This window comes from Diceros bicornis, chromosome 1, assembly GCF_020826845.1.
Source record: "Diceros bicornis minor isolate mBicDic1 chromosome 1, mDicBic1.mat.cur, whole genome shotgun sequence".
Lineage (NCBI taxonomy): Eukaryota > Metazoa > Chordata > Mammalia > Perissodactyla > Rhinocerotidae > Diceros > Diceros bicornis.
In genome coordinates, this window is record NC_080740.1 from 91,856,358 (window position 1) to 91,879,435 (window position 23,078).

General features: G+C 42.5%; 1 protein-coding gene across 4 annotated transcripts in view; it reads left to right on the top strand.

Moving 5' to 3' along the window:
• Window positions 1–2,028: 2,028 nt before the first annotated feature.
• Window positions 2,029–23,078, top strand: part of LOC131409914 (zinc finger protein 354B) — a 32,405-nt gene continuing 11,355 nt past the window's right edge. Inside the window, exons 1-4 of one of the 4 annotated variants that reach the window (XM_058547677.1) lie at window positions 2,029–2,227; window positions 3,069–3,237; window positions 6,448–6,574; window positions 7,865–7,960. In XM_058547677.1, coding sequence (XP_058403660.1) covers window positions 3,205–3,237; window positions 6,448–6,574; window positions 7,865–7,960 — 256 coding nt within the window. In that variant the 5' untranslated portion in view covers window positions 2,029–2,227; window positions 3,069–3,204. Of the gene's footprint in view, window positions 2,228–2,357; window positions 3,238–6,368; window positions 6,575–7,864; window positions 7,961–23,078 lie in introns of those variants that run through there. The other 3 variants (XM_058547671.1, XM_058547688.1, XM_058547681.1) reach the window with 3 other exon arrangements.

A 23,078-nucleotide genomic window follows, 5' to 3' on the forward strand; every position in this document is an offset into this window, starting at 1 on the left:
CTTTCATGAGCAGGGTTTGCTGTTTCTCCTCACCTTAGATCCAACTTAGGCAAGATGGAGCCCAGTACTTCTGGCAGCACCCAGACAGGCTAGAACTTTACAAATAAAGGCTGCTCTGCTCCCTCCCTGTTGGAGAGAGGGAATTGGGAACTCAGCTGCCTCTTATCCAGATCAGGACCTTGCTGCACTGGGCAAGGAGAGGAGCAAGGGCAAGCAAAAAAAAATGCCATAAAATTTCCCACATTTCAAATGTGGTTTTTACTTTTTTTTGGTGGCTGTGATACCAGCTCAAGACAAGGCTGACATACGGGAAGCCATATTGTAGAAAAGAAACCCTCTTGTAACTTTGAATGACCTCTGACTAACTAACCCAGCTGGACATGCACCCTCCAGGAGATCTAACTGCTCTGTAGTTTATGACCCCTGCTTGTGCATGTACCTCCCAGCGGCAATAAGATAACTTTGTTCTTTTGAGTTCCTTAGGAATGTGATGACCCCCAAAGAGAGAGTCTACGCTGATAGCCATCATCAATGAAAACTGAAAGATCTGGTGTGGCAACTGCCAGTCTCTAACACCCAAGGGTCAACATTCCTAACCCTTCCCTATAACCTACCTGCCTACATAACTGCTATAAGATTTTGTGCCCCCTTAAGATGGTTCTTTTGGACATTAGTTGGCCATCTACCCTCTTGCTAGCAAGCTGCAATAAAATGCCCTTTCTCTGCCATCATCTTGCCTCTTGACGATTGGCTTTTGTCTCGCAGCAAGCAGATCACGCCCTTTGTGCAGTAACAACTGTACATCTTTTACTATTTTCCAGAGCTTTTCTAGGGTTGTTTTAGCTAGTTTCTAGTTGGTGTTTGATGTTTCCAAGGGGGTTTGAGGGTTTAGAGCTTTCTACTCTACCATTTTGCTGACGTCCCTCTACTTTGACTAGAAATCATAGACCACTCAATACGGCAATTACAGGAAAGAAAATATATAAACAAAAAACACAAAACTATCGTTCACGTGTTATTTGATATTACATAAAAAAATCCAAAACAACAAATTCATTAGATTTTATAACAGACTTTAGGCAGTAAGCTGTACAAAAGTACAAAATTGGTACTACATAAATGAAATTATAAAAGAGATACCCTTTACAATAGCTTAAAAAAATACAAAATCCCTACAAGTAGAACTCACAAAAATATGCAATACAACTATGAAGAAAATATATGGAGAGTTACTGGACCTATATAAAAGGAGCGATATACCATGGTAATGGATAGTCAGAATCAATATTGTGAAGATATCATACTAATCTATAGATTCAATGAATCCAATCACAGACTCAGTATTTTTATTTAGTGACATGATGATTATTCATGTGAGTTGATTATAGCCAAGACACTTGAACAATAACTTACGGAAGGATACTTATTCTACCTTATCGAGATTTAGTTTCCTGCTATATTAACACAGGGTGTTATTCGTGACCCTTTTCCGTGCTGCACCCTGCCGCCACATCTACCCCAGATGCTACTGACCTTGCTCTCCTTCCGCTTTTTCCTATAACGCCTGCCTTCTAAAATGCTGTATAACTACATTCATGGCTTATTTTTCGCTCTCTACCTTTTCCCAAAAAAAGTTCTCGAGGGCAATGACCTCTGCTTTGTTCACTGACCTATTTCCGACAGCTTACAACAGCGCTCAGCAAACACCAGATGCTCAGTACACTTTTGTTGCACTACTGAAAGGGAAATAGGTTTGTCCTTGGCAGTTGTCTACTTGCCTTACTACCATTTATGCAGATACATATCTACAAGATACCTCCCTTTCCTTCTGCATGAACAGGGTACCCGGCGCCCCGCAGCCCACACAGCGCGGCGGCGAGCCCAGAAGTGGGTGCTGGGCACGTGACAGGCTTGACAGGGCACCGCCTCGCAGAGAGGCGCGGGGAACTACACTTCCCAGAATCCGCGAGTCCACGCGTGGACTACATTTCCCAGAGGGATTAGCGGCCGTCCCTGAGTCGCCCCTGCCCCGCCCCTCCGAGACCTGCGTGGGGCGCCGGGGTTTGCCGCGGGAGCGAGGGGCTCCGGGGCTTGAGGTCCGCAGAGGCGTCGCCCTGGGAGGAATCTGGACCGGAGGCGGCTGTCGGGCCGGGGAAGTTTGGTAGCCGCCCTCCTGCGGAGCGCGGCCGGGAGGCACGGGCCCCGGAACCCCCGAGGCCTGGGTGAGGTGAGCGGCGGGGGTCGGCGGATGCGGGAGGGCGGACTGGGGACTCGGGAGGATGCGGCGCGGGCGCGGGCGCGGGCACAGGCCCGAGGGGCGCGCGCGGGGCCTTGTGCGCGCGGACTGGCGCGGGCCGGGCGCCCGGGTCTGTCCCCTGCCCGGGGCACTTGGTCCCCAGGCCCCGGCCGCCCCCAGCGCGCTACCGGCCCGGCCGGAGCTTGAATTCCGCCGGCGGCCGTCGGTGAACTGAGGAAACGTGCATCCGCCTGGCCGTCGCCGCTGTCCCTCGGGCGGCGGGCTCAGGGTTTGTGCACGCGCGGAGCGAGCTGCCGGCTTCTTCGCTCGGCAGTCAGGACTGGCGCGCGGGTCTGGTGTCTGTCCCGTTCCTCCAGGCGGCGGCCGCGGGAAAGCTGATGTTTCCGCTCTCCGAAGCAGTGGTCTCTAAAATCTGGAAATCGATTCCTCGACGGGAGGGGAGAAATTGGGTGGGAAGAGCTGGAGGTGGAGACAGGTTGTCCCCCGGACGCGGGGAGGCTAGAGGATGCTCTGGGGCGCACTCCCCGGCTGTGTGGCCCGCGGCGTTCGCTCCCGATCTGCCCTCAGTTTCCCGATCCGTAAGGTGGGGCTGCTGGCAGTGCCAGCTGTGCTGCGGGACCAGCCGATGCAGACGGTGCGTGGCACGCGGTGAGGCTCCGTGAGTCGCTGCTGCTGCTGCTGGAGTCCCAGGTCCCTTTTCTCTGAGCGAGGGAAGAGTTGGGGCCGCACCAGGACGGCCGAGCCCTTGTCTGGCCCTGTCTGCTCCCAGTTCCTCATCTCCCTCTCTGAGGGCGCGTGGGGTCGTTCTCAGGTGGGGCAAGGATTTCAGAGGTGTGATTCTGAGGGGTGGACAGCAGAAGGCGCTTCCTCCTGGCTCCCTTTTTCTTCTCTCAGACCTGCCTTCTGGAGTCTCCGCCCATCCTCTGGGAAGAGCCCAGAAAGAGGACATGACTGCTAAACAGAGGGAAGCAAGGTCTCAGGTGAGTTCACTGCCGTCTCAGGTCTTAGGGACAGATGTGGGCTTTTTTACCCTCAAACTGAAGTTCTCTGCCCAAGACAGCTCTCCAGGATTTGGAGCAACTCCTTTTCCCTTTGAGGAGTTGGTCCACCCTGGTGGATGGTGGATTCTGTAGGGAATGCTTGCCTCCTCTCCCCCAATCCACGTCTAGCGTTTCTCTTTTCTTTTCCTAAGAGACACTCTTGTATTCATTCATCTCAATTCACTGTGTGAGTACTAATTCCACAGGTAAGATGCCACGTGTCTTCTGTCACTTGGGAACAGAACAAACACAGACGCACACTTGGCAGAGTTCCTTCCTCCCGCCTCCTTGGCTCACCCGTGTTTCCCCCCCATCCCTCCCCATGGCAAGAATGCTTTCCGTTTTCTTTCCACCCCTGAGAATCCTCATGATACCTTCCCCAGTCCTCTCCAGCCCATAGGTTTCAGTTTTTTCTCCCTCTTAACTTTGGATTGTGTGCCTTGCTTCTATCACTCTGTTGAAAAGAGTTCTTGACCTGCCATCTTGATCTGTATGTTGTGGGGATGCGGGAGGGACCCCATCGGGGTGAGCCAGTGCATGAACAAAGATGAGCCATGTTGGAGGGGACACAGTCAGGGAGGTCTCTTGACTCCGAGGACAGAGAGAAGACTCCTCAGGAAGCCACAGGGAGGGTTTTGTGGGATCCCGGAGTGGAGAGGCAGTGTATACAGTGGTTAGGAAGTGGGGCTCTCGAGACAGGCAGCTGGGTTTGAACCCGTCTCCTCTGTTGCCGTTTGTGGGCCTTGGGCAAATAACTCCACCTCTCTGTGCCTCAAGTTTCCTCACCTGTAAAATGGGAATCACAGCCATGCCTACCTTATAGGGTAGGTGAGACGATCAGTGAATTAGTGCATGGAGAGTGTTTAGATCAGGGCCAGGTGGATAGCAGGTGTTCAGTATGCGGTGGTTGTGGTAGCTGAACGATATTATTCTAGTATTAGTACTATTAATGTTGATAGCTAGAAGCTGCTCCACAGTGTTTCTAGGACCCAGAAAATACTCCCCCTTTCTTTACTCATCCTTATCTAACAATAACAGTGAATGTTGCTGAGGAATGTCCTGAGGGCTTTACATTTGTTCTCACTCTCATAACAGCCTAGCAGTTATTATCCCCATTTTACATATGAGAAAACTGAGGCTCAAAGAAGTCAAGTAACCTGAATTGAAACCCAAGTGTGTCTGGCCTCTAAGTTCAGGCTCGTGATATCGTCTGGCCATTCCTCTGGTGCATTTTGCAGAACACAGGGCAGACCCCGCGCCCACGGTACCAGAGCTCTTCTGCACCGTGATGTTGTCTTTTGGACCCACAAAATGTGGTGGAGTTGGGTCTTCTGAGGCTACAGCTAGGGCCTGCCATTGCATATTTGGGGTGGTTTCTTCTAAGGCTTTCCCATTCCATTCCAGCAGAGCCAAGTTGCTCTCTTGCCCAGAATCTTCTCCATCCCTGTGTGAGTGAATCCTATAGAGCATTCTCCCTAACCTTGCCTGCTGCCCATGTGTCAGTACTGCGTGGACTTGTGTGTAAAACTCAGTGACAGGACGTTTAAGACAGAGAGAGAATATACCGAGTGCTGGGTTAAAAGGAAACTTTAATTATTGTCCTGCCTCTGCCACTAATAAAGTATGTGACCTGGGGTCTTGACTGCCCTGGACCTTGTGTTTCTCATCTCTAATATGAAGAGTGAACTAGGAGATGGCGTACGGTCCTGTCCAGCTACATATTTTTCTTTATTGTTCAAATTATTTCATGCCTTTTTCTTGCCTGCCAGTTGGATTATAAACTCTTTGAGAGCAAAGATCATTTCTTGCATTTCTCCCTGATATGCAAATAATTTAATGCTTTTTCGTACCATAAAAATATTGCATGATCATGATAAAGCTTTTACAGAATGAAATTTGCACTTATATATGTATATATGTGTGTACATGTATATATTTATGTGCATAGATATATGTATATGTATGTATATATATACTTCTCTGTATATACATGTGTTTGTGTATATGTATTTTTTCATATATACAAAAGAAAGTAAAATCGCCCTTAACCCCACCATCTGGAGATAATCACTGTCAATCATTTGTTATGCATCTCTCAACATCATTTTATATATACATATATAGTTTTTTTTCAAAAATGTGAACAAGCTATGCACACTGATATATAACCCACTTTTTGTACTTAATATCATGGATATATTTTTAAGTCAACAAGTGTTGACTTATACCATCAATTTTAGTGATTTCATAGTATTATATTGATTTGATAATAGCTAACATCTGAACCTTTAATATGAGCCAGACACGTTTTTAAGTACATTGAATAGATTGTCTCGTTTATTTATTAACTCTATTTGGTAGGTTTTGAGAGGCAGTTTTGCAGAGTGGTTAAGAAGGGAGCCTTGGACATACACCTGGATTGGAATGCCAGCTCTACCGCTGACCAGCTGTGTGACTTTAGACGAATTTCTTGTCCTCTCTGTGACTTTGTTTTCTCCTGTGTAAAATGGGAACAATAATTGGACCTTCTTCTTAGGGTTGTTGTGAATTTTAAATAAAGATTATATGACACATTAATATAAAATTCTAAGAACAGTACCTGCGCCGTGTAAAGCATTCAGTAAGAGAGAGCTGTTTCAGTTTTTCATTGTTACTGTCCTTAAGCTTCACTGAGCACACAGTCCCTTAAGTTATTTAACCCAGCCTCCATCATCAGTGATTATTTAGGTTGTTTCCATTTTTTTGCTATTACTAACACCTTGATAAATGTCCTCTCTGTGCATTTTTGTGCACTATTCATTATAACACAAATATAGTAATTGGTGAGTTAAAGAACGTGCACATTTTAAAACTTTTAATATGTATTATCAAAGTGCTATCGGAAAGGTTATTCTAATTAACACTCCCACTAATGGCCTTAATACCTCCACATATCTCTTATTGTGGTTAACACAGAGCCTGGTTCATACTTCATGCTGCTCATTTTATATTTGTCACTGGTTGATTGTTCGTTAAACAGATGATCTAGAACCTTCAGAACCTAGAATAATATGAAAAGCGTTTCATGGTAGCCCTTCTACCTCCCCACCGCCACCACTTTCACTGTGTGATGGGTGGTCCTGGGCGAGATAGGATGGCTTGTCATTATAGGTGTCAGTGACGTTCGAGGATGTGGCTGTGCTTTTCACTCGGGATGAGTGGAGAAAGCTGGGTCCTTCCGAGAGAAACTTGTACCAGGATGTGATGCTGGAGAACTACAGTAACCTGATCTCATTGGGTAAGGAAATTTTCCCTGTAGGTACAGAATTCAGAAATTGGAATAACTTGGAACCTGCTTCCCCAGTAAAAACAGTGGGTCATCAGAAACTTCAGCTGAGTTTTGCCTTAGGATTGTACAAATTGGATCTCCATAAATGAATATTAAAACCTTTTTTCCCCTTACAGGCATGGAATTGCCTCATGCGTGGGACCGTCTGCACAGCTGCACATTAAAAATTCTCTCGTAGTTCAGGCTACATTTTCCTACCATGATTGTTCTGTGATTTTTTGCTCATCTCTCAACTGAGAGCTTCCCTCAGCCCTCTTCACTGACCTACCCCTTGCCTTTCCCAATTCTCTTTTCCAATTCATAAATCTGGATAACATAGCACCCACTTCTCTGGATGAAAGCTGTGGGTCATCTAATAAACTTCCACTGAGTTTTGCTGTGTGATTGTCCTTACAGGATCTCTAAAAATATTAAGAATACTCCCGCTTATAGGCATGGAACTGCCCCGTGTATGGGAATGGAGGGGGTGGTATTGATCATCATTCCCTTCCCGCTATATGATTGCATATTAGAAGTGTCTTCAGTTGAGGCATCATTTCCCTGCAATGATTGTTCTGTGGCTTGTTTGCACATCTCTCAACAGAGGGCTTTGTTCAACCTCTGGACTTACTTTTCCTTTTTGACTTTTTGATTTTCCTTTTTGACTTTCCTTTTGACTTGCCTTTGCTATTTGACTTTTCCAGATGTCAGCAAACTTTTTCTATAAAGGGCCAGGTAGTAAACATCTTAGGCTTTGTAGGCCACGTATGGTCTCTATAACATATTCTGTTTGTTTTTTTTCCATCCATTTTTTTCTCAAGGGCCATACGTAAACAGACAGTGGCCTAGATTTGGCCTATGACCTGTAGTTTGCTGACCACTGCCGTGTATTAAAGGGAGTCAAATAGTGTTTTCTCATTTTAAATAGCTACTTGGTACATAATCCTTCTCATAGATACATGTTTTAAAATTTTATTTCAGTCTACATCTAACATATTCCATCTTATATAGAAAGCCACTGGTACCCTATTAATCAAGGCTGCATGTTTATCGGATTTCCTAACATACAACTAATTATTTCATCATCGTGTCCTGCAAGTCCCTTGCCTTTCCCTAACACACCCCCTCACATCGTGGGGGCACAACTGGAGCACCCCGCAGAAGCTCTTTGCACCATCCCCTGACTTTTCCACTCAGATCTTGGGTACCTCTTTGTGTGAAAACAGAACCAAGTCTTGTTTTTTTTTTGTCTGTGAGCAGGACTCCCATTTTCCAAACCAGAAGTGATCTCCCTGTTGCAGCAAGGAGAAGCTCCCTGGAAGGCAGATAAGGAAAGTCCTGGAGGCTCGTCTCTAGGTGAGTGGGTGGGGCCGAGGTGCCCGGGAATATCTGCAGCAACAGTCTGCTTAGTAGGTGGACGGTGCGGGCTGGGAGACGTTGGTCAGGCATGTTTCTCCAGGGCTCTCAGTCCTCAGGAAGTGGTGGAGAAGGGGACGCTGAGGCCCCACACACAAGCTTCCGCTTTTTCTCTGGTAATCATTTCACAAATGAGTCTCTCAGAATCTTTTTTATTCTCTCCTGTTGTATCAGAAGAGGGCTACATTTTCATGTATTCATTCAGCAAGCTGTGTTTAACGAGTTGCAAATAATTCATTCTGACTGAAGCTCAATGTATACGGGAAAAGAGGAGATGAGAAAGGAAACGGTACTAGAAAGTTAAGGGGGGACCGCATTATAACTTGCTTTGGTGCAGTTCTTAGAGATGTGAACTGTCCCATGGGTGACTGGAAATAATTAAAGGATTTTGAGCAGAAGAATTAGTGGTCCTCAAGGAAAAATACGGGTCTGAATCAGAACAGGGTAAATGTCCTTCACTAAAGGCATAGCTAAGAAGCTGTGGTATGTCCCTCTCTGGCGAACAGCAGCACAGTCAGGGAGAAAGGGCACAGTGAGGTGGCCAGAGCTCCAAGACGCGGTAAGGACAAAAGCAGGTTATGGAGCATTGTTATGATAGGTCACCATTTGTGTCTAAAGAAAATTACGTGGGTGTTTGTCTAATGTATAATATGTGTGTAAGCGCAGAGAGGAGGGCTGAGGGAACACCGCTTAGCTGGTTCCATTTGGAATGGGATGGAGAATGGGCGTGAGGCAAGGGGACTTTATTGACATGTAATGTTTTAATTTTTCACAGAGAATATGTTCATGAAGTCCTTATGAAATTGAATTTAATAAGAGTGGTCACTTTAGAAGCAGTGTCCGGCTTAGATTTAAAGTGAGGCAAAGGTGGAGGTGTGAACATTCCAGAGATTAATGCATAATGTAGGCAAGACGATACTGGGGCCCAGATGAAGGCATGTGCAGTGGGGTTCATCGGGGAGCAGGAGGGCCCATTGTTAAGGGGACAGGACGAGTTCGGTGTGGGATGGGTTCATCTGAGATGGGAGTGAAATACTCGGGTAGAGATTGCCAGTGGACACTTGTATAACATATAAGGGGTTGGAACTCAAAAGGGAGGTGAGGGAGCCGTCGCTGCAAAGGTGGCATTTGAAGCCTTGAGCTGACCAGATGAGGGAAGAGGGCAAAGGACAGAATCCCAGGAAACCTCAACATTTACGAGGTGGGTTAAGAAAGAAGAGTGTGTGGCTGAGCCTGAGAAGAAGTCATCAGAGGAGAGAAACGGGAGAGGCGGCTGTCATGGAAGTTGGGGACAGAGAGCTGTTGAACTGGGGAGGCTCTGGCTCTGGAGGATCCAGGTTGCAGCCCTCACCCACTGCTTTCTTGTCCCGTAATAAACGGAGAGTGAGTTCCATGCTGGGCACTGGCGGTGCAACAGTGGACAGAAAGATGCAGGTCCACCCTGGTGGAGCCCACAGTCGAGTGGGGAGACAAGTGTTCATGGACTGAGGGCACACAAGGGTGTGGAGTGACAAATTCCAGTCAGGACCTCGTAGGTACCATGAGATACAAAGTGCAGTGAGAGTGACGTCAGCATCATGGCGGAGTGAGCTTTCCCGTGAATTCTTCCCCCACAAAATACAACAAAAGTAACAGCCACAGACAAACAACGGAATCCCAGACAGTCAAAAGCTGGAGCGGAGGGATCCACACTGCCACACATCTGAGAGCGGAACGTGCTGGGCCCCCGGAGGAAGTGGGGAGAGGTAAGGAGAACTCCGCTCCCTCCCCATCAGATCAGCGATCCGGTCCGCGCGGCTCCCAGAGAGGGGGGAGGGGCGGCCCTCGGCGGGAAACTGTAGCTCTTCGGGCGCTCTCAGCCAGTGGGAAACTCCCGCACAGAGGGCTCAGAGGAGCCACAGGGCTACCATCAACATCTGAGCAACCCAGAGAGCGGATAAAGAGGGGCAAACGAGAAGCCTCCCACGTCAGGGACCCAGAGGGCAAAAGAGAGAGCTCCCCCCTCCCCACAACCCGGAGTCTGCAGCTCGACCAGATCTAGCGGTCCGAGGCAGACCTGAATAAATTGGACTGGACCCGTGGATCGCAGTGGGGAAAAGAAACAAAACAAAACAAAACAAAACTGCGGATCGCAGCAGAAAAACTGGGGCAGAGCGCAGGGGGCTTAGACTACACAGCCCTTCACCACCACACAGTGGCGGCAGGTGGAAAGTGCAACCAGAGACTTCCAGGATGAGGAAAATCAAAACCAACACAGGAACCACAATGCAAAAATATATGAAATCACCAGACCAGAAACAAAATGACAAGCAACCAGAAATCAACCCCGAAGACACAGAAATCCATAAACTAAATGACAGAGATTTCAAAATAGCTATCATAAAAACACTCAACGAAATACGAGACAACACAGACAAACAATTAAATGAGATTAGGAGTTTCTTCACAAAAGAGATTGAAATCATAAAGAAAAACCTATCAGGGCTGATGGAGATGAAGAACACAATGGAGGAGATAAAGGAGAATCTGGAATCTTTAAAGAACAGAGCTGACAATATGGAGGAAAGAATTAGTACTTTAGAGGATAGGAATACAGATATACTCCAGATGGAAGAAGAGAGAGAACTAAGACTAAAAAGAAATGAAGAAAGACTCCGAGAAATATCGGACTCTATTAGAAAATGTAACATAAGAATTATAGGTATTCCTGAGGGAGAGGAGAGGGAAAGAGGAACAGAGAGCCTATTCAAGGAAATAATAGCTGAAAATTTCCCAAATCTGGGGAAGGAGCAGGAAATACCAGTAAGCGAAGCCAACAGGACGCCTATATATATTAACAGACAAAGGCCTTCACCACGACACCTAGTGGTAAGGCTAGCCAGGGTCAACGACAAAGAAACAATATTAAGGGCAGCTAGACAAAAACAAAAAATAACGTACAAAGGAACTCCCATCAGGCTCTCAGCGGATTTCTCAACAGAAACTTTTCAGGCTAGAAGAGACTGGAATGATATATTCAAAATACTAAAAGACAAAAACTTTCAGCCAAGAATACTCTATCCAGCAAAAATATCCTTCAAATATGAGGGAGAAATAGTAACTCTCCCAGATAAACAAAAGCTAAGGGAGTTCATGGCCACGAGACCGCCACTACAAGAAATACTCAAGAAGGCCCTCAGGCCTGAAAACAAGAAGAGAAAGGGAACACAAAGCTTGGAGTAAGGAGAAAAGTAGGTAGACAAAATCAGAGAAATAGTAGATCTTTACCGGAATAGGTTAGCAACCACTTAAATACTAAACTCAAAGATCAAAGGAAGAAATTCACCAAAAATAAATTTAACCTCATCACTGTAAACACACAGCCACAACACAAGATAGAATAAGGTATAACAAGAGCAACTTAGAAGGGGAAGAGGAAAGTGACTGAATTGACTTAGTATAAGGAAATAGGAGGCTATCAGATAATGGACTTTTTCGCCCATACAGAAGATTTTTCGCCCAAACCTCAAGGTAACCACTAAACAAATAATCAAATTAAAACCACATATGATAAACAAAGAGAAAACTAGAAGAATCATAAGACAGAACAACCAAACTGAATTGGCAGTCCAAAACAAATGGGACAAGAAACAAAGGAAATGCAAAAGAACCAGAAAATAAGTGACAAAACAGCAACATTCAACCCTCATATTTCAATAATTACCCTAAATATAAATGGATTGAACTCTCCAATCAAAAGATACAGAGTGGCAGGATGGATTAAAAAGCAAGACCCAACAATATGCTGCCTTCAGGAAACACATCTTAGCACTAAAGACAAGCACAGGCTCAGAGTGAAAGGATGGAAGACAATACTCCAAGCTAATGGCAAACAAAAGAAAGCAGGTGTTGCCATACTCATATCAGACAAAGTAGACTTCAAGATAAAACAGGTTAAGAAAGACAAAGAAGGGAAATATATAATGATAAAAGGGACACTCCATCAAGAAGACATATCACTTATAAATATATATGCACCCAACATAGGAGCACCAATGTACATAAAACAACTATTAACAAACCTAAAAGGAGAAATCAACAACAACACAATAATAGTAGGGGATCTTAACACCCCACTTACAGCAATGGATAGATCATCCAGACAAAAAGTTAATAAAGAAATATTAGACTTAAATGAAAAACTGGACGAGATGGACCTAGTAGACATATACAGAGCACTACACCCAAAAACAGCTGACTACACATTCTTCTCAAGCGCGCATGGAACATTCTCTAGGATAGACCATATGTTGGGAAACAAAGCAAGCCTCAATAAATTTAAAAGGATTGAAATCATAACAAGCATCTTTTCAGACCATAAGGCTATGAAACTGGAAATGAACCAGGAAAAAAAAACTGGGAAAGTGACAAAGTGCAGTGACAGTGTAGAACAGGAGGAGGCAGTGTCGGCAAAGGCTTCCCTGAGGAAGGGCCGGATCCCAGCATGTGGAGTATCCCAGGCGTTGGAAAGGGTGTGTGAGAGTCCAGAGAAAGGAAGCCAGCGTGTGCAGACAGGAGCGAGGAGAAGGATAGAAGAGTCAGCAGGAGAGGAGCAGGGACCAGATCCCGCTGGGCCGAGGGAGCCCTGTCAACAGGATTTGGTCTGTGCCTGAGAGCCAGGCACGGCCCCTGCAGAGCTGCAAGGAGCCTGGCCACAGGCCCAGGTTTACATTCTGCAAAGATCAACCTGCAGCCAACGTGGAGCCTCTTGGTGTGGAAGTGGGAGGACTCGTCTGAGGCTGTTGTCAGGTCCAGACGACTCAGTTAATGGCCCCTCATAACGTGGGCCCAGCAGAGGAGCTGAAGGACAGGCCGTCTCGATCCCCAAAGCCCCCACACCGGGGGAGCTTTCTTCCTACTGTAAGTTGAAGTTTTTGATGTGGGATCCACGCTTGTCTATCTTTCTATCTTTTTAACTCTCATTTGGGAGAAATACACTAATTTTGTGGAAACTGGCAGAGGCCACCACAGAGTAAGGAGAGAATGCAGGCAGTGGGGAAGAGTTGAGACTTAGGAGGGGTGTCAGTCCCGCTATTAGGTTGGGCTGAGTCTGGCCTGAAAGCTCAGAGGAAGAGAAGAAAGGATCCCTTCCCCCTCACCTCGGGAGCCTCTCATCTGTGAGTGGGTCTCCCTTCCTGGGTGAAGTGAGTATTAGTTGGATTAAACAGAAGAGAAAGTAAGACGGGAGTCCAAAGCTGTCCAGAGAGATGCTGGGGCCACCTGGTGGTGGGGTCAGAGTCCTCAGTTAGCCCCTTCTCGGGTTTGGGAAGACGTTCCTGAAGGGCAAGTATGAGTGGATGTCTGAAGGAGGTAAGGACATCAGAGCTGACCAGTGTGTGCATTTTCCTCAACGGGGTGAACCTCCTCTTTCCTCAAAGATGAAAGATAGGACGTCCTGGGAATGCTCATGTGTGGTTGTGTGCGTCCTGCACCCCTGGTGAGTCTCCCATCGGCCTGGACTAAAGTGGCCTCAGAACAGCTTTCCCTCCCCAGGAAAGGGGTGCTCACTTGCCTGTGGGCACAGGTGAGGGACCTGGGAGTACCTCAGATTATTAACTCTAGACCAGAACCAAAACCTACCCTTTGAACAGCCAGTGACAGAAAAGCTCATACTCCCAGGATAGGACTCCTAGAACCTCTAGTTGCCTCCAAATGTGCTTTAAGAAAATTATTTTCCCTTCAAAACGATTCACAAATAGGAAAAACAAAACAAACCAAAAAGAAAAACAAGCTGTGTCATCCCTGGCTGTGTATGTTTTAAATTGAGAGCTGGGAGGAGTTGGCTCAGAGGATGTGCAACTCATCTGAGTTTTTTGCTTAAGGAATGAACCCAAAATATAGTCACTGAGGCTGGGTTTTTCTGGAAGAGTTAGAATAAGAATAATGTGATTAAACCAACTTGTGCATTTCATGAGTTTGATTTACACCCAAATGTGGAAATATTCTTGAAATCTAAAATTTAAAAATCCAGGGATGATGTAGGTAAACAGTTAGAAAAGCGTTTTTCTGTCCTTGTCTTTTTCTCTTCCTTTGTTACTTTTATGCAAGAAACCACGTAGGGCGGACTGAACCTGTGCAAGGTGGTCAGCTGAGGGGTCTCTTGGGGTCTGCCTTCCACTCCCCGAGATTTGCTGGGGCTCCTGCACAGAGGGCAGGAGTCTTTTTCTAATTTGCACAAAGGTGCTGTTGGGGTTAGCAGCCCAGTGAAATAGCATGCAGTGGTTTTGAAGAGTGAATTTCTTACAAGGTGAAAGTGGAGCCCAAATGCACTGTAGCCCTGTTTAATATGTGTGAGTTAGTCTTGTTCTTGGCCCTTCCTGCCTGACAAAGACCCCTACGTGTGCCCTATGCCTACCTTTTTGCCACCAACATCTGTTCCCCTTATAGCTGCCAGAATGATCTATGTAAAAGATAAATCAGGTCATCTCACTCCCTTGCTCAAAACCTCTAGTGGCTTCCATCACCTAGAGCACAATCCAGAGTGGCCTTCAGAGGCCTACATGGTCTGGCCCCGGCTACCTCTTCACCTTCACGTCCTTCTGCTCTGCCCTTCATTGGAGGACTCTGATCATGCTGGCCACCTTGCAGTTCATCAGGCAGGCCAAGCAGGCTTCCACCTCAGGGCCTCCGCATTTGCTTTTCCCTCTCCTGGACCATTCTTCTTCCTGGTGGTGCAAGCCCACGTGACTCTCACTCAGATCGCATTTTCTCGAATAGGCACTCTTCATCTAAAACTCGGCCCTCCATCCTCTGCATTCTTGATCCCTTCACCATGCTTTATTTTCCTCAGAGTGTTTGTCACTGCGTAATAGTACCTGTTTAGTTATTATCTGTCTCTTCCTCTGGATTGTAAGCTCCCTTAGGCTGGGTTGTCTTTTTCATTTGTTCCCATTTCCCCAGTACCTGAAACAGTGCCTGGTCAGAGTAGGCTTCCAGTTAATGAATGCATGAATGACTTGGCTAGGTTAGTGCTGTTGGAGACAGAAGGAAGTGAGCCAGCCTCAGAGATATTTGGGAGATAAAAGCAGCAGGACTTGGAGGTGGATTACATATGGAAGATAAAGGAGATGGAGTTGTCAAGGATGCTTGCTTGGTTTGTGGCTTGTTCTGGGATGAACAATGATATCATTCACTGAGATAGTGACACTGGAAGGAGATCAGATTTGGAGGATGGTATCGATTTGGTTTTTACTTTTAGAGAAAATTTTACTTTTTTAAAAAAGTTTTTTATTTTGAGATAATTGTAGATTCACATGCAATTATAAGAAATAGTACAGAGAGATTTCATGTCCTTTTTCCCAGTTCCAAAACTATAGTACAACATTACAACCAAGATATTGATGTTGATAAAGAGACAGAATTCCTTCAGTCACCATAAGGGTCCCCTCTTGTTACCCATTATTTAGACACACCCATTTCTCTCTTATTCCCTGTCCCTATTCCCCACCTCCCCTTGTCCCTAACCCCTGGTAACCACTAATTCATTTCTAGAATTTTGTCATTTCAAGAATGTTATATAAATTGAATGATATAGTGTGTAACCTTTTGGGAGTGGTTTTTTTCATTTAGTATAGTTCTCTGCAAATTTATCCAAGTAGCTGCCTGTATCAATATTTCATTCCTTTGACTGCTGAGTAGTATTCCATGAAGTGGATATATTATATTTTGTATAACTATTCACTTGTTGAAGGACATCTGGATTGTTTCCAGTTTCTGACAGTTACAAATAACACTGCTATAAATATTTGTGTGCAGGTTTTCCTGTAAAAATAAGTTTTCATTTCTCTGTGATAAATGGCCAGCAGTGCAATTGCTGGATCATATGGTGGTTGCATGTTTTGTTTTTGAAGACACAGCCAAATTGTTTTCCAGAGTGGCTGGAAACATTTTACATTCTACCAGTAATGTAACGACATATGGGTGCAGCTTCTCTGCATCATTGCCAACATTTTATGTTGTCACTATTTTATATTTTAGCCCTTCCGATAGGTATATGCTGATATACATTGTGATTTTAATTTGCATGTTCCTAAGGTCTCATGATGTTGAACATATTTCCATGTGCTGTTTTGCCATCTGTATATCTTCTTTGGTGATATGCCTGTTTGTGTCTTTTGTCCATTTTCTGATTGAATTGTTTGGTTTTTTACTTTTGAGTTCTGAGAGTTCTTTATATATTCTAGATAGTGGTTATTTGTGGATATGTGGTTTGCAAATATTTTCTCATGGTCTTTGGTTTCTTTTCGTTCTCTTAACTGGGTCTTTTGGAGAACAAAAGTTTTAATTTTGATGGGATCCAATTTATTAATGTTTTCTTTTATGAATTGTCCTTTTGGTGTCAAATCTAAGAACTCTTTGCATACCCTTAGATCTTAAAGATTTTTTTCATGTTTTTTCCTAAAAGTGCTATAGTTTTACATTGTACATTTATATCCATGATCCTTTTTGAGTTAATTTTTGTATTAGATGTGGGGTTAGGTGAAGATTCATTTTTTTTGCTTATGGACATTCAGCTGCTCCAGCATTATTTGTTGAAGAAGCTGTCTTTCCTTCACTGAATTCTTTTGTAGCTTTGTCAAAAATCAGTTGAGCATCTTTGTGTGTGTCTGTTTCTCGATATTCTGTTCCGCTGATCTATGTGTATTCCTCCACCCATACCACACAGTGTGGATTACTGTAGCTATATAGAGGCCTTGATGTTGAGTAGAGTGATTACTCCCAGTTTATTTTTGTTTTTCAAAGTTGTTTCAGCTATTCTAGTTCCTTTGCCTTTCCATATAAATTTCAGAATAATCTTATCTATATCTGCAAAAAAATCTTGCTGAGATTTTGATAGGAATTGCAGTAAACTTGTATATCAATTTGGGGACAACTGAGATCTTTACTAAGCTGAATCATCCAAACCATGTATATGGTACATCTTTCCATTTATTTAGCTCTTCTTTAATTTCTTTGCTCAGTGGTTTATAGTATTCAGCATACAAGTCCTGTACATGTTTTGTTACACTTACACCTAAGTATTTTTTGAGCAATTATAAATGGCATTGTAGTTATAATTTCAGTACCCACATGTTCGTTGCTAGAATATAGAAATATTATTGATTTTTGTATGTTTATCTTGTATCCTATGACCTTTCTGAACTCTCTTATTAGTTCTAGGAAATATTTTATAGATTCCTTGGGATTTTCTATGTACTGTCTTCTACAATTAGGGGTGGTTTTATTTCTTCCTTTCTGATCTGTATATCTTTTATTTCTTTTTCTTGCCATATTGTACTGACTAGACTTGCAGTCCTATACTGAATAAGAATGATAAGAGCAGACATTGTTGCCTTGTTCCCGATCTTATGTAGAAAGCATTCAGTCTTTCGCCATTAAGTATAATGTTAGCTATAGGTTTTTGTACATGTTCTTTATCAAATTGAGATATTTTTATGGGAGTTTTTATCATGAATGGATGTTGGATTTTGTCAGAGGCTTGTTATATATCATTTATAGGAACATGTGATTTTTCTTTTCTGGCCTGTTAATGTTGTAGATTAATTAATACTGGCTTTTCAAATATTGAACCAGCCCTAGAACACTGGCATGAATACACTTGGTCATGGTGTATAATTCTTTTTATATATTGCTGAATTCTATTGCTAATATTTTGTTAAGGATTTTTATACTTATATTCATGAGAGATATCATCTGTAGATTTCTTTTTTTTGTACTGTTTTTGTCATATCAGGGTAATACTAGCTCCATAAAGTGAATTAGGAAGTGTTCCCTAACCTGACATACATGTGACAGAGGATTTCACATGTACCAGTGTAAATTCCAGATGTATTAAAATTAGAAAATTTAAAAATCAGACCTAGTCAAATTGTCTGTTAATGAAATCTGGTCAAATAAATGCTGGTACATCCACACAATGGGAATTCTGTGTAGCTGTAAAAAAGGAATGAAGACCTCTGTAAATTCCTCTGTGGATCTCCATAATATATTGTGAAGGGAGGGGAATGTAGAACAGTGAGTATCACACTTTAATAAAGAAGGTGATACAGATCTATATATGGTTATCTATAAGATGAGGGAAGCAGAAAAGATGAAGAGGACAGGGATAGAATCAGGTTTTCTATGAAGGAACCTTGTTTTATAGTTTTGAACTTGGAACTATGAAAATGTCTTATAAAATTAAGTAAAAACGAAAAAGGAAATTGAAAGCAAAATGAAATCATTGTGTTTCAAGTTAATGGCTTAACCAGAACAGAAAAGAATTATTTCAATTATGTTTTTAAAAACAACAATTTTACTGAATGTTCTAGTGGGTTATAGCCTGAGGATAAAAAGAATTGCAAACAAATCTTAACTTGTTTTTAATACTCATGTTGTTAGCAATAACACCGGTATTATTATTTTGAGATTACATATTATAGGAAAAATGAATGAGTAGTTTTGTTAATATCATTAGGATCCCGTTTTTAGCGTGAGAGAAAAGAGATTGCAAATATAAAATGAAAGAAGTTAAGTAAAATTGCTAAAATACTAAATTTGAATTGAAAATGTTAGAATGAACTCATGATTTATAGTCCCATTTAAAAAGTATATCTTAGCTTTTTAAATGGCCTTGACACAATGACCAACCCAGTAGTGATGAACACCTCTAGTTCCCAGACTACATTTCTAAATACCCTTTTCCATTACAAGGAGCCAGGGTTCCTTGGAAAAATGACTGATTCTAGATGTGGGAAGTAAATGTTCAAGATGAGCAGAATATTTTGTCCTACAGAAAAGGAAGAACTCTTCAAGACAAATGAGTCACATTAGGAGCTGATTGATAGGATTCAGATTAGCCATAAGTGGGACATTTTTGAGCATGTAAAGGAGTAATGAATGCAATGAGTTAAAAAAGAAAAGACAAAAACAACCAAACATGAAATATGTTAAAATTCATAAGTTCATGTTGATACTTAAACAAAAAAAAAAACTTCATTGGTCACTTTTGGAGGATGTTAGAGAACCAAGTCATTATTTTAAACTCTAGTTAATAACGGGAGAGAAAAAAAAAATTCCTGTCTTTCTGTTAGGAACCATATCTCAAGCTAACCAGATAATTTATGAAGGAAAGTTATTTTCTATTAGAATGATTCCAGGTAATAAATGCAGGAAAATGATAGAACTAGAGTATCACTATTTTGTAACCCCTAATGAGATAATGGATCTAGGCAGTGATTATCAAAAGCTGCTAAAATCATGAGATGAAAACTGATGGGGAACTTTTTATAGGATGTATCAGGCTGAGACCACCTGAACCTATTTATCAATTGTAACATATTTATAAAAATAAACAGTCAGATATTATTGCCTCTGGATGTAATGTAGTAATTGAAATTGGATCTGATCAGGCCTCTAGGGCTGTCTACTAATTTACAGAAATATAGGAGGTAGAGGCATGTGTGAAACACACTACAGCTATGCAATTAGTAACACCCAGAATATGTGAAATTCTATAGGCCAGATGACTTTAACAGGTTACAGATTACATTTATAACCTATAGATTAAAAGAGATTTAAGATCAACCAAATGCAGTGGGTGAACCTTGATTGTGTCGTAACTGAAAAAATGTAAGAGGCAATTAGGGATATTAGAACACTGCCTGTGTATAAGATAGTATTGGAGAATAGCGTTAATTTCATTGGTTGTGCTATGTTTTGCGTTTTGTTGGGTTTTTTTTTAAAGCCCTTATCTTTGAGAAATGCATTTGGAAATATTTAAGGATGAAATGATATTATGTTTAGGGTTTGCTTTAGCACTGTGTGACGGAGAAGGAATGGGGCTTGTAGATGAAACAGTGTTGGTGGTGGTTGCAGCTGGCTTAGGGGTTCATTGCATAATTCTCTGTACTTTAGTATATGTTGAAAATTTTCCATAATAAAAAGTTTTAAAAATTAGAGTTACCAAAAACAAAATTTCTAGACCAGCATTTCTCTTTTTCCACTAAGACCAAGAAACCTTTGAATGTTACCTTAATATAGCAAAGAGACTTTCCAGATATGATTAAATTAAGGATCTTGAGATGGTGAAATTATCTTGGATTATCCAGATGGGCCTAAATGTAATCACAATTTTATATGAGAGAGGTAGAGGGAGATTTGACACAGAAAGCAGAAGGTAGTGTAATGATGGAAGCAGAGAGAAATTTGAAGATGCCATTCTGTTGGCTTCCAAGGTGGAGGAGGAGGCCATGAGCCAAGGAATGCAGCTCTAGAGGCTGGAAAAAGGAAGGGAATAGATTCTCCCCTAGAGCCCTACCAGCACCTTGGTTTCAGCCCAGTGAAACTGATTTCAGACTTTTGGCCTGCAGATAGTAAGAGAATAAAATGCATTTTTTTAAGCTACCAAGTTTGTGGAACTCTGTTAGAGCAGCCATAGGAAACTAATAAACAAGATGACTTTTCTAAGGATAAATTCAGTGGGAAATATTACTGAAAGGGTAGGAAACTGGGGTCAAAGGAACAAAGGGTCAATAGTAGTTATTATAGAGTAATGAAACCCTCAACTTAGGCAGATTTTAGTGATGGCTGTGAGAGACATTTCATTGATGGAATTTAATTAAGAGAATTTGGTGACTAGGCTTGGAATGCAGGGGAGAGAAGGTTCTGAGATGAAACTAAGAACTTAACGGCAGAACAACTGTAGGGTTATGATGTCATTTTGAACTAGGGAAAATAGAAAAAAGATTTGAAAAAGCATGTGCTGGCTTCAGACTTGGACAGACTGGATTTGAAATATAAGAAAAATACTAAAATGGAAATTCTAGCAGGCAGTTAGAAATACCACCGTATGTAAAGTATTTTGAGAAAAGTTTCAACAGTCATTCATGTAGCAGGTGTTGGAGTGGATGAAATCACCTAGGGAGAGAAGAAGTTTGAAGATAGAATCTCAAAGACTTAAGAGCCAAGGGAGGAGAATCCAGGAACTAGTTCCTGGAACTAGTTCCTAATGACAGGCACTAGTCAGGGTGGTGACCAGGTACAGATGACTATTGATTGTCATTTGTTAGATCTTCTTCCCCCGGCAGAGGAGAGGTCATTAGCAAGATCATTCTGGTTTCTATAAACTTTTGATTTGTTCCTGAGGTAGCTCAGGTCCAGGCTCGATTCTAAGACAGACCAATGTTTTATTTGCACTTCAGGAGATAGACTTGTAGGCCTTGCTTAAGCCACAGTGAGAGGAAGAAAACTCTGAGCTGATCATAAGAAACACTTAGGAGGGCCACAATCCAAGGTTCTTGTTTGCTTCAGTGGGTTGCGTGAACCTAGGACTAAGGCATTGACACTTTAGAGTTGGGATGAGTAGAATTGATATAGCACCTTGTAGCTGGGCTTACAAGATTGTCAGCCTAGCCAGCAGATCATGACCTTTTTCATCCAGGCAGACTGATAGGGCCTCATATCTTAATGGGATGTCTTGATATGTTTTCGTAATACTTTGTAATAGTTTGCTCTTTTATAATTTGGCATATAAAGTGAGTGTCCTTGACACTGTTCCTTTGAGATGTTTGAAGCTGTTTTTTTCCCCTTCAAGCCTTTTATTGATGGTGACTATACCAGTCTTTGTGTGTGGGTAGTGGGGTAGTCATCTGTCAATCTTGATAACATACATACAACTGAACAATAACTTTCTCATAAATATCAGTCTAGTTATAGTTCCTGTTTTTTTTAATCAAGAATTATATTTTTTTCTTTCTATTATCATTATGGACTCATGGCTTTTTACAGACTTAATTAACTAAGTCAATAACAAATTTTTGACTTAGCCATCAGAAAGTCCTTTAAGCTGGCTCCTATGTCCCTTGACATAACCCTACACACACACACACACACACACACGTATGTACATGTATATGTATGTATATATATTACGTATTTTTAAACCTTAAGGACAGTGGGTTGAGTTAGCCATACTCTATTTTATAACACATTTGCACCACTGGTGTGTGCAATCCCATTTTTTCATTCTTATATTCCCACTCCATTCTCCTCCCTATTCCCCACCTCATCCCACACTGCAATAGGCAAACATACTAATGCATTTAATGTGTATCTTACCAACCCTGTAAACTTTGCATCCTTGCTTTCTGCTAATATCAATATGTCGCACACTCACCTTGTACCTTCCAGAGCCCATACAAAGAAGTCTCACACATACTTTGTACCTTCCATAGGCCATGAAAGAAATAGCCATCCTTCCAAGGAGTCCTCATTCCTTTTAGTTGTTAGAGATCAAAATCTTAAGGACTGTAACATACATGTACTACTGGAGTGATATTGTTTAGAACCACTGTAATAAACAGAGCCAGAGATTTAATAGGACATTTTATTTTCTGATTTAGTTCCAACATTACTTTAAAACATACCTATTTAAATTTTAACTTTTTGCAGACTAAAACTTTGCTTTCTTTTATTATTTGCTGAACCGTGTAATATCATTGTTTTTGTTTATTTTTTTGTGTGTGAGGAAGATCAGCCCTGAGCTAACATCTGATGTCAATCCTCCTCTTTTTTTGCTGAGGAAGATTGGCCCTGAGCTAACATCCGTGGCCATCTTTCTCTACTTTATATGGGACACCGCCACAGCATGGCTTGACAAGTGGTGCGTCATTGCACGCCAGGGATCTGAACCTGCGAACCCTGGGCCGCTGAAGCGGAGCACCTGCACTTAACCGCTTGCATCACCGGGCCGACCCCAATATAATATCATTCTAACTGAAATTATTGAATTATGGCCTTAACCAAGTTTTAATAGTTATTGAATTCTGTTTTGTACTATCTTATCATTATGTTAGCCCTCCTTTACCTTATTCTGTCTTTGGCTGTCCTATTACTGATCCTTGACTGCTTTTCAATATTGCATGCAATTCATTATTGCCTTTTTCTTGAGGCACAAACTGGCTACCCTCCTAGCTTGGCAACTTTTGGCTTCACCTTATATTTTGACGCTTACACAGACTAACTCAATAATGCCTAGCTG